Source organism: Nicotiana tabacum, chromosome 14 (assembly GCF_000715075.1).
Source record: "Nicotiana tabacum cultivar K326 chromosome 14, ASM71507v2, whole genome shotgun sequence".
In the NCBI taxonomy this organism is placed as follows: Eukaryota; Viridiplantae; Streptophyta; class Magnoliopsida; order Solanales; family Solanaceae; genus Nicotiana; species Nicotiana tabacum.
In genome coordinates this window covers 49,565,417-49,577,971 of record NC_134093.1, presented here as the reverse complement: position 1 = coordinate 49,577,971, position 12,555 = coordinate 49,565,417, and the positions used below count along the sequence as shown (strand labels likewise).

Below are 12,555 nucleotides of genomic sequence, written 5' to 3'. Positions count from 1 at the left end.
AACCTATGAACTCAAACAACAATATAAAGCAAAGATATCACAAGTTATGCCTCTCTCGATTACATGAACTAGTGAATATAGATGCAACAATTAAATCCTCCAAAACGATTCAATACATAAAACTGGAGTTATAATCCACAAACAATCAGCAATACACCAAATCCATCAAATCCTAAATGGAACTACTCGATATACATGGAGAAATTCATCACAAATATAATTAAATTATAGAAAAGCATAACTTTGATCAAAACTCGGGTCTTGAGTGAGGAAATAATGATGAAATCCTCATGCTTGTGTTCTTCCAACTCATCCTTAGCGTCTTTAGGTCGAAAGTATGTCAAAAATTCAAAAAACAACGTTTTTTCATGTATTTATACCAAGTAGGGCCGGGCCCAGACGAAACCACCCTTTTATAGCCGAAATAGGAAAATAGCCATGAGAAAAATATACAGGTGCACCGCATGGGGTGACGCACCATGTGGGGCATCAGTGGAGAAATCTAGAGAGCCCAACATCTATCAGGCATAAGGAATTGCATTGCTGCGGTGCCCCACGCGCCGCAGTAGTTTAAATGTCTCAGAGTACGACTCCAAACTTGATTTTTGATGTCCAGACGTGGTCCTCGACCCCGAAACACGATCCCGACTTAATCCCTTGGACTTTTACTCAGACTTCAAAGCTCAAAATAGCTCGAATTAGCTCCGCAACATCTATATAACTCAAAATCACTCTTACAAGGCATAAAACACACAATACGTGCAAAACACTACTAATTAAAGCTCACCACTAGTAAGGTGCAATGAATTAGAGTGCAGTAAGCGACTAAAATATAGAATTATAGCCTACCATCAACACCCCACACTTAAACCATTGCTCGTCCTCGAGCAATCAAATTACACTTCACATAGACATGACCTTTTTAAACAACCCTCCTAACTCATCATACCAAGAATATTTAAAACAGACTAAGCACTCTAGCGTAACATCCTCGCCTCAAGATTTGACTCAAAAGCACCACACAGTTTTCCAACCCGCTAACTTACTCTAACACAGAGGTCAACGACATTACCTTTACTTCATGAATCAAGTGCCCTCACACAAAAATAGAGAGTAGTTCCACACACAATAAAATTTAAGCACAATTAGGAACTCAAGATAGAAAGAATTCACTCACTCTCAGAAATAACATTCATGTGCCACAAAAGATGTACCATAGACTTTCCCGTAGTGTACTACTCTACTAATTGAGCTCATTCAGTCAAGTATCAACTAGGACTTTATTTGGTTGTAATATAGGTTGCGGGATGGGTAGGATACATTTGGATATAAGAGTGACTACACGTCCCTAAGCATTTTAATACATACACTTAACCGTTCAAAACTCCACACTTATGTGAAACTATAATTCCACCTTCACATCAATATACATTAACTCCCTACTTCTTTAAGCATAAATACATCAAGAGTCACCACTATCAAGGAATATTTTGCACAATAATACAACTATTTTTCCTTTTCTTTTTCAATTCAAGCGGCTCTTACTTTTTTAAAACAGTGCACCTTTTTCTTTATTTCAATAGTTCCACTCAAAAGCCAAACCAACACCCCAAACTTCAACTTTTACAAAGTTCATAACAATTTTAAGTGCTCACGAGAGGTAAACGGTTCAAATAAATAGTCAATTCAAACAAATGGGTAAGGCTTGTAATGTGGTTGCCAAAGAAACATGATTACAGAATCCAAGGGGTTAACTAAGATACATAACAATTAGGTGGGTAAAAGTCTATAACTAGCTCAACAAAGAAATGCCTATATCACTTCCTAGACTGAATTAAACTACAATTTCGCTGTGCAAACACACAAGGCAAGTTCTAGACATCAAATGCAATGCACAAAATACACAAAACCTCATACACACATGGCACATAACTCACTCAGGATCGGACTCATCAAGACACTCTAGTCCAAACAGTTAAGCAAAGTTAAGATCATACAATTTAAGGTACTTATACAAGAGTCAAAAACTGAGCCTAAGCGTCAAAACTAAAGCACTCACTATTCTCAAGGTATAATAAAGTCAAGCAATATTGCCTTTAATTCAAATCATAGCACAATGTTTCCTACTCCTAAGAAAAAATAAAAAACTAACTACACCCGGTTCAAACAAAACTCTTGAAAAAGAACCGCGGCACAAAGAAAAACCAAGGGGGACATGTTACACTACCTAACAAAAGAAAATCTTTTTATCTTTTTCTTTCGACTTTCATTCCTCAAGAAACTTGTCGATGATATCCATCATCGGGAAAAATCAAAACTTTAAATTTTTTATTTTAAACACAATTATTTTCTATCTCTAACTTCTAAAACTAACAAAGAGAAACACATATACATACATACATACAGATATTCCCTACCCCACACTTCAAGTTGTGGCATGTTCTCATGACATACAATTAAAAAGCATAAGGTAAAGGAAACTTCCTTGAACATCTAGTCGGGGTCTGAGTCGAAGTTGGGCTCCATTCCTCGCGCCCGAACTAATGCACACATCCATGCAGACAACTTCTTGTCGGCCCTCTAAGGGTACACCCCACACTTATCTTTCTCACTCACTGCAGCCTTCTCTTTCGAGCCCTTTACTTTCCACTCAACACTCAGAGCTGGTTTTTCCTTCTATGCCCCCTTCGCTACATCCATCTTAAAAGTCACAGTCTCATCTCCCACTTTAAGCATGAGTTTTTTCTCGTGTATATCTAATATATCTCTACTCGTCACTAAGAATGGTCTTCCTAGGATGATGGGGACCTCCTTGTATTCCTCCATATTTACCACTATAAAATCCATAGAAAATACAAACTTATCCACCCAAATTAACACATCTTCTACTATCCCCTCGGGTATTATAGTTGTTTGGTTTACCAACTGCAAAGATTTGGGTGCAGACCTTATCTCTCCAATCTCCTTCTCCAGTTTCCTGTAGATAGATAGAGGCATTAAATTAATTGAGGCACCAGAATCACAAAAGGATTTATCAAAATTAATAGTTCCTAAAGAGCAAGGTATAGTAATATCGCGCTACAATTCTCTGTGAGCTTGACCAGTGAGGTCTCCACTATTTTCCTCTTCTTTGTAAGGATTTCTTTCAAAAATTTAGCATACGCCGGCATCGGTGAGAGCACTTATGTGAATGATAAGTTAACATGAATATGTTTCAGTACATCCAGAAATCTCTCAAACTGCTTGTCCAGCTTTTCTCTACTTAGCTTTTGGGGGAAAGGTAGAGCAGGCATATGCTTGCTCTCCTCAGGTTCCTCCCTTCTCGAGTTTTCTTCCTTTTTCTTTTTCTCAGCTTTCATCTGGCCTGTCTTCTTCTTATCAACATCTCTTTTCAGCTGCTCCCTACTTTCGTTTTCAAGTCTCATATATTTTTGGATTGGGGTGAGATCTTTCAACACTTGCCCACTTCTCAAAGTTACAACTTTCGCTATTTCTTTGGGATTTCTTTCAGTATCAGCATGGAGAGTTCCTGGAATCCTCTCAGATAATATCGTTGCAATCTGTCCCACTTTCTTCTCTAAATTTCGAATTGCTGCCTCTTGTACTTGAAATCTTTCATCAGTTTTCACAATGGAGGCCTTCATAAGATCTTCTAGGCCAGACTGAGTGGGCTGTTGAGGCTGAAACTGCTGCCTCGGCTGATTCATAAAACCAGGAGCTCCTTGTCCTTGGAATATGGGCTTATTTTATTGTCATACATTTACAGTACCCCCAGGTGAACTCCATAAAAAATTGGGGTGCTTCTGACCCATTGTATTAAAATTATAATTCCTCACAGCATTTACTTCCTCAGTTGAGGCTTGACACTCATGAGTAGGGTGTCCTCTTTCACATATATCACAAGCTGCGTGAGGCTCATTTTGTATCGTGGCTAAGGTCAACTTTCGTATTTCTTTAGCCATAGCATCAAGTTGTACATGTACAGATATATTAGCATCAACTTGGTGAACACTAGTTGATCTTCTTATTTCAGAACTCTCAGAGGGCCACTAATTAGCATCTTCAGATAACGAATCAAGAATTGTAACTATGTCCTCTGGAGTCTTCTTCATCAAAGGGCCTCCGGCTGCATTGCTCAATATTCTACGCGAGGCCGGTGTCAATCCATCCCAAAAGTCCTGGAGTTGCATCCAAAGTTCAATTCCGCTATGTTGACACTTTCTAAGTATCTCCTTAAACCTCTCACATGCTTCAAAAATAATTTCAGTCTTTTTTTTGGAAAAAGTTATGGATTTTTCTTCTAAACCTGCTCTTCTTAGCTGAGGAGAAATAGTTATCAAGGAATTTTCAGGTCATCTCATCCCATGTTCTAATCGATCCCGTGGGCAAGCTTCAAAGCCATTGTTTTGCATCATCTTTAAGTGAAAAGGGGAATGCTCTTAAGTACATTGTATCTTGTGATACCTCATTGTATTGAAAGGTATTCATAATCTCCTCGAAGTCCAAAAGATGTATGTTTGGATCTTCGTTCATCTTCCCTCTAAAGACACAACAGTTCTGAATGGTTTGAAGGAACCCTTGCTTCAACTCGAAATTGTTAGCTGCAATTGGAGGTGGTCTAACACTTGATAATCCTTTATTGTAGACCGGTCTAGTATAATCGCCAAGTGATCTCCCAAGCTCGGGAGCTATATTTTCGAATTGGTCTGCAGCCAAGGGTTGAATATGATTAATTCTCTGACCCCTCTCTTCTTCATAGACAATCTATGCAGCTCTAATAGCTGCTTCCTCAATATCCCGTGCAGCTTTTTCTCATTGTTGGGATGCCTCTCTTGCAGCCAAATCTACATTATGATTACCGTTTCCAGCCATAGTTTCTTTGGTTGAGGATTGCCCAACCTTTTCTAACGTCTCGTTCAGATATCCTCCATTTCTTAGCTGTTGCAGTTTTTTTCTAGCTCTGGCTCATAGGGTAGCACTTCTTTCGCAGAAGCTTGAGTCATGCACCAATCTTAACCTGCAACATGCGCACAGTCAAAGAACACCAAATGTAAAAAGGGAAAATATAAAAAGAGAAATTTTTGAATTAGCACTACAAACTATTTCAAACACTATAGATTGCCAATCCCCGGTAACGCCGCCAAAATTTGACGTGCGCAAAACACACACTTAAATTATGGTCGCTAATCAAAGATAATATAGTATAATTTCATATCCACAGGGATTGGATTTAAATAATATTCTTGTAGTTTCTAGCTTGATTGCTATCCAGGAGGATCAACATTTGAGATTTATATGACTACTACTTAAAATTAACTCAGAATCTAAAGCTATTGACTAGTGACTATCGAGACAAGGAATAAGCAAATAACGTTATCAGTGGGAGACGATATGGTTTTGACTAGGTAGGTGTAAGATAATTATTTGGGATCTAACTCTAGATAATTCACTTCTAATGTTCAGGTGAGTCTCTCGAATTCACTCAATTATTAGTTCAAACATTCAGTAGAAACTCCTCTCTCGATTAAGTTTCAACCTCACAAGATGAACCAAATTAAGCACTGTGAATATATGCAAGAATGTGTAGTGGATTGGTCCTTAGGAAAACCTCTTTCGATTATTCTCCTAACTAGGTTTAATCAATGATTGAACTAGCCTCTTTTGATTACTTAGTATAATGCAACTACCTATGAACTCAACCAACAGTATAATGCAAAGATATCACAAGTTATGCCTCTATCAATTACATGAACTAGTGAATATAGATGCAACAATTAAATCCTCCAAAATGATTCAATACATAAAACTAGAGTTATAATCCACAAACAATCATCAATACACCAGATCCATCAAACTCTAAAGGGAACTACTCCATATACATGGAGAAATTCATCACAAATATAATTAAAGTATAAGAAAACATAACTTCGATCCAAACTCAGGCCTTGAGTGAGGAAAGAATGATGAAATCCTCGTGCTTGTGTTCTTCCAACTCCTCCTTAGCGTCCTTAGGTCGAAAGTATGTCAAAAGTCCAGAAAATAATATTTTTCCATGTATTTATACCAAGTAGGGTTGGGCCCATACAAAACCACCCTTTTCTAGCTGAAATAGGAAAATAATTCTATGAAAAATACATAGGCGCGCCGCGTGGGGCGACGCGCCATGCGGGGCATTAGTTGAGAAATCTAGAGAGCTCAACATCTGTCAGGCAGCAAGAATTGCACTGCTGCGCCGCCCCACACGCCGCAGTAGTGTAAATTTTTCAGAGTGCGGCTCCAAACTTGATTTTTGATGTCCAGACGTGGTCCTCGACCCCCGAACATGATCTCGGCTTAATCCCTTGGGCTTTTACTTAGACTTCAAATCTTCAAATAGCTCGAATTTTCTCTGCAACACCTACATAACTCGGAATCACTTCTGCAAGGCATAAAATACACAATAAGTGAAAAACACTACCAATTAAAGCTCAACACCAGTAAAATCCTTCAGTAACTCAAGCCACCTGCGCTGCCTCAAATTAAGATCCCTCTACTTAAACAAATGCTGCAAGCTGTGATGATCGGTGTAAACCTCACACGACACTCCCTAAAGATAATGCCTCTATATCTTAAGATCATGAACTATCACAACCAACTCCAAACATTGCACAGGGTAATTCTTCTCGTGGGTCTTCAAATGGCATGAAGCATATGCAATAACTCGTCCCTCCTGTATTATTACACAATCCAAATCGATGAGTGAAGCGTCGCAATACACAGTATACATCCCTGAACTAGAGGGAAAAACCAACACCGATGTTGTAGTCACGCACTTTTGAGCTTCTGAAAGATCACCTTGCAATCATCAGACCATCTGAACTGAGCACCCTTATGGGACACCCTAGTCAAAGAAGCTGCAATAGATGAGAAACCTTCCATAAACCGACGATAATAACCTGCTAACCGCAAGAAACTCCTGGTTTCGGTCGCCGTTGTAGGACGAGGCCAACTCTGAACTGCCTTGATCTTCCTGGGATCTACCTTAATACCTTCACTTGATATAACATGAACCAAGAAAGCCACAGAATCTAACCGGAACTCGCAGTTGGAGAACTTAACATAAAGCTTTATTTCTCTATTGCGACCAAACACGCACGCAAGTATACGTGGTCGTCAAGCAATAAATTAGTTTGTAGAATATTGTTACCACGGAGACTTATGATTAAATTTTGACTAATTCAAACTCAAACAAATATCTATTCAAGAAAGATTTCTCAAAATGTGTAGGTGATTAATTAAAAACCAAAGAGACTATCAAGCAATTAAATAAACTAGAGATTGACCAAAACATGTAGGAAATTTTGGATAAAAATTAATAGGAGAGGATATTCCAGGATCATACGCTAGCTAACAATCTTGTTGCGTTCTTGGCCTAAACTGACTAACTAATTTATCTCGTTTGTTGATTGACGGGATTAATGTTACTCGCAAGAATCAATCGAGCTCATACTTTCCTATTCAAGTTAACTTAATGCCTATATGTCGATGGAATTAAGACTAACAAGAATGCATTTACACTTCCTGTATTCCAACCAAGCAAGACAATTAGGTATATTTCTATCCTAATTGTGAATTCGTTCCCCGATGCCCGGGTTCAAGCACTTGCGCTATTTAATCATATATGCAATCTAGAATTTTCACTTTCGAGTTCAACTCCAGATTCATAGATAGTATTTTACTGTTAGCTACGCAACACAATAATTAAGAACAAGATTAAATAAGCAAACCAATATGATAAAATCAAACTCATCAATTTAAACTTCAAACGTCAACATTCATGTAGCACCCATAACCCCAGAACGAACGACTTTAGCAACGCATAGTCATGGTAGCAATCTCAAGTAATTCCCAAGAATACAGAAAAGTCAATAAAAGAAGGAAAAATTAAAAACTCAAGACGAATTACATGGTTTCCAAACTCTGTGATGGCTCTTTTCCTCTTCCATGTGTGTTAGATGACCTAAAAGAGGCATTTTTGGCTTATATATTGCGTCCAAAGGTCGTGGGCCAAAGTTTTCCTTTTGCTTTTCCGAAACAGCTTCAAGGATTGATGCTGAGTTGGATGCGTCGCGTCTGCCTCAGCTTGAACTTCTCAGCATCGGATGCTGGGGTGGATGCTTTGCGTCCACCCTCTGTTCCCTCAACTTTCTTGCGCCTAGGTGCGGATGCTAAGGTGGATGCCTTCTTAAGACTTCACTGCTAAGGGTGCTCCAAATAGCCTTTTTTTCAAGGTTGGATGTGATGCATCCACCCTCTTCTCCTATAGCTGGAGCATCTTTTCTTCATATATTTGCACTCCAAACATCCTAAATCATCACACACAACTTAGTTAGTCATAGAACCAATAATTAACACATGTTGGCCTATTTTAACACCAAATAGCACCAAAAAGCGGTTAAAACATGGGTAAAGTAATATTAAAACATATAGAAATATGCCCAACATCACCATCCCACACTTAAACTTTTGTTCGTCCTCGAACAAAGTAAAATCAACCTACAATAGACCGAACAAAATCAAGCTTATCACTATCAAGCCATAACTTTCAACTAAGCTCAAGCATGCATGACTTTGGTTGATACCAACAATTATCTCTTTTCATATACATTCTTTACTTACCTCCCTATGTTAAAAGCATGCCAATCCCAGTATTGAACAGTTCAAAATAATCAAATAGTAAATCCGAGATATCTCAACCTCAAAAACTAACTCCCTAGCATAACTACTTTCAGGCGACTTACTTACTGTGACTGAAGAGCCTAATAAAGTCACCTATCCATCATGAAATATGTGCCCTCACCACAAAATAAAGAGATATAGTCCACACACTCAAATACGATTCGAATATTGTTTAAGGACTTCAAACAATGAAAAAATACTCACTCTCTCAAAGAAGTTCACATGCGCACAAAAGCTACCATAGGCATGTCCGTTAGGTAAATCTCTACTAATGTAGACCTGCTCAGTCTAAAATCACTTAGGACTTTTTAAGGGTCAATGTAAGCCAAGGGACGGGTAGGATGAATATGGATAATAGTGACTAAGCTTCCCAAGCACTTACAACATAATAACTAACAACACACTTCCTCTTCTTCAAGTACCTCCCTTTTATACATTCTTCTCAACACCCAATCTCTCCGTTTATTTATTTATTTTTAATTTTTTTATACAACAAGGACGCCCTTCTTTTGTTTCTTTCTCAACGCATTTTTCTCATGCAAAATTCTTTTTTTCTTTCTTTTCTTCTTTTTATTTTGTACAACTTGCGTTCCTTATTGCAAATAAACTTTGTTTTTCCTTAGCCTTCCACCTTTAAATGGTTTAATTCATAGTTCAACCAATATTTCACTTCAACTTTAGCTATTAGCTCATTATGCTTTTATAAGTGCTCAAAGATGTAGGGTTCAAAAGATAGATAATTTAGCACAAAAAAGGTCAAAACTTACAATATGGTTACCAAATAAAAGGGAACTAGGCTCAACAGGGATGACTAGGGTCAAATAACATAGAGTAGGCTAGAAAGTCTCAAACGGGTCAAGGAAGGCTTAAATCACTTTTTAAACTGAGCAAAACCTAGGATTTTGCTTTAACTCACATGCAGGGCAAGTTCTAGACACAAATATACTACATGGAACTACGCTAACATCACACTACATAATAGCACATAATTCAATTAGGATGGCTACATTCCAACTCTCAATCAAAGCAAGTACAAAGTTAAGCCACAATTTTAATGCACAAGGAACAACAATTAATACAAGAGACAAGAAAATGAGCCTAAGTATCACAAACAAGCTATTTCATTTTTCAAGGCACAAGTAGTTCTCGAAAACTCATGAGGAAAGTTATAATCCATATGCTCAGGTCTAACTCTATTGGTATCAAATAAGTTACTAAATATGTCGAATTAAACCTGAGTCTCTATATCCTACACTAATTTAAAAATAAAAAAAAATATCCGGTTCAAAAATTCATCCCTTCAAAGAACCGGTGCCCAAAGAAAAACTAAGAGAGATTATTGTCGACCTACAACTAACTAAAAATAAAAATAATCTTTTTTATTGGACCTTAATCCCTCAAGAAAGCTGCCAATAAAATCCATCATCGGAAAAAGTCCAAAATGTTTTACATTTTTTTCCTGTATTTTTGTTTTTTTTGTTGAAGAAAGTACTCTAAACTACACTACTTTTAGCTACGAGTTTAAAGAAAACTAATGACAATTGTTTTATACAATTACACTCAGAAAGTAATTCCTCCACCCCACACTTATGTTATGCATAGTCCTCGATGCATGATCACATAGACAAATATTAAAACAAGGATGAGAAATACTCCTTGAGACCCTCTAGGGCCTAGCTAGCAACATGATCCTCAATATTAAGGGTCGGGACGACCCCACACTTAAGCTCAAACATGCTCCTCAGCTTCAACTTCGGGTACTCAGACTTACCCTAATCTTCAAACAAACACAAAACAAAACAAAACGTGATACTATAAAAAAAATAAAAAAATAAAAAATAAAATACATGTTGGGTTGCCTCCCAACAAGCGCCTGATTTAACGTCGCGGTATGACTCTGCTGCTATGCTTAGGCTGGGCACTTTTGCTTCTTATTTCTCCCATAAAGTCTAGCCTTTTTGCACGCTCTAGAAAGATCTCCTCTTTAATCTCTGGCTATTTTCTCAATCATCTTTACACACTCATCTTGCAACACCACCTCCTCTAACTAAATTTTTCCATCTAGATCACTACAATTCACATCGGGACTCTGCTCTACCCCTTCGATTCCACCACAAAAATCATTTACAAGTTCTCATAATGCTTAGGGATCTTAAGTGCCTTATACACATTAAAAATGATTTCCTTATCACCAACTCTCATCTTCAACTTCCCCTCCCTTACATCAATAATCGCTCCAGCAGTACCTAAGAATGGTCCCCCCAAAATAATGGGCACTTCCTCATCTGCCTCGTAATCAAGAACAACAAAATCAGCAGGAAGAATAAACTTTCCTACTCGAACTAACACATCCTCAATAATTCCTTCTGGCATCACTACTGACCTATCTGCTAACTGTAAAATGATTGTAGTTGGTCCAAGGATCCCTAATACTAGTTGCTTTAACAAAGATGATGGCATCAAATTTATACTAGCCCCTAAATCACACAGAGCTCTACCAACTTCTTGTTTCCCAAGAGACTGAGAAATTGTGAAACTCCCAGGATCCTTCAACTTAGGAGGAAGTTTACTCTGAGCTCTAACACTGCACTCTTCAGTAAGTGTAGTTATTTCTAACTCTGTATGTCTTCGCTTATTTGCCACAATATCCTTGAGATACTTTGCATGCATAGGCACTTCGTGCAAAATTTCCACCAAAGGCAAATTCACATGAGCTTGGCTCAGAATATCTAAGACATTCTTGTACTTAGCATCATCTTTTTGCTTCTGCAGTCTTTGTGGAAACAGAGGTGGTGTCCTTGTCACAATTCATGGCTCTTATCTTTCACTCTCTTTCTCATTCTCCTCAACTTGCTTGGGAACTGATTCTTCTTCAGGACTAGCCGTATACTTCTTTTTCTTTGGAAATTCTTCTAATACTCTTCCATTTCTCTATGAAACCGCATTGACTTGAGATTTAGGATTAGACTCTGTATCACTAGGAAGAGTGCCTGCAGGCCTGATATTTTGATTTGACGCTAACTGCCCAACTTGTCTCTCAAAATTTCTAAAATCAGTCCTGAGTTGTTGATTGCCAAGAAACAACTTCTTCAATAGGTCATTCGTACTCTGCTCTACTTGTTGTGGTGTCTTCTGAGGTTGGATATAATTTCCTTGGGGCTTATACTAATTCTGAGTCAGTTGATTTCCACCTAGGAGAAGTTAGGGCCATCCTTCCAATTTAGGTTGTAAGTGTTCCCATATTGTGCATGTTGATTTATCGGACCTTTGCTCTGTTGCCCTATATAATAGATGGATTCAGGATTCGTGGGACATATATCAATCGTGTGACCTTCATCACATAACTCGCAGCAAGTAGATATTTGTTTCACATGTTGCATCTGTTTCGCTTGGTGAATTGTCATTCTATTCATCTGATTTGCTAATTTTGTTATATCTGCTCTCATGGCCGAGATATCATCAAGCTCAATTACACCTGCTTCCTTCTGTTTAAGTGATCTTCGTGATTCCACATCTCCTTACCAATTATTATCATTAGCAGTGAAACTATTTAGCAGGATCTGGATTTCACTATACGGCCTTGTCATGCAACTACCCCCACAAGCTGAGTCAAGATTCATCTTTGATGTGTCGTCCAACCTATCAACAAAAGTGTGACCCAACACCTCATCAGTCTGACAATAATGTGGGCAGTCTCTGAGTAGCTTCTTTTATCTTTACCAAGCTTGACGAAGAGTCTCAACATCCCGTTGTTAAAACCCACGAATCTGGCTCCTCAGCGACTTTGTCTTCTTAGTGGGTAAGAACTTGATTATGAATTTTCGTGCTACATCATCC

At 38.1% G+C, this 12,555-nt stretch overlaps 1 protein-coding gene and 1 non-coding gene across 2 annotated transcripts; one reads left to right on the top strand and one right to left on the bottom strand.

Annotated features, from left to right (window-relative positions):
* Positions 1 to 4,203: 4,203 nt before the first annotated feature.
* Positions 4,204 to 4,308, top strand: LOC142169313 (small nucleolar RNA R71). Its single transcript, XR_012699021.1, has one exon. It is a non-coding gene; the product is annotated as a small nucleolar RNA R71 (small nucleolar RNA).
* A 6,534-nt stretch (positions 4,309 to 10,842) lies between these two features.
* LOC142168936 (uncharacterized) lies at positions 10,843 to 12,338 on the bottom strand. Its single transcript, XM_075230113.1, has 2 exons — positions 12,241 to 12,338; positions 10,843 to 11,515 (listed from the first exon to the last, which is right to left on the bottom strand). Exons 1-2 carry the CDS (start codon positions 12,336 to 12,338, stop codon positions 10,843 to 10,845), a joined length of 771 nt encoding a protein of 256 aa, XP_075086214.1.
* Positions 12,339 to 12,555: the final 217 nt, after the last annotated feature.

Excerpts from the sequence above, each read along its gene's own strand:
- LOC142168936 (XM_075230113.1), bottom strand. The coding sequence starts at position 12,338 with ATGAATCTTGACTCAGCTTGTGGGGGTAGTTGCATGACAAGGCCGTAT. Across the intron at positions 11,516-12,240 it reads ACTGCTAATGATAATAATTG|GACACCACCTCTGTTTCCAC; the intron begins GTAAGGAGATGT and ends AATTGTGACAAG.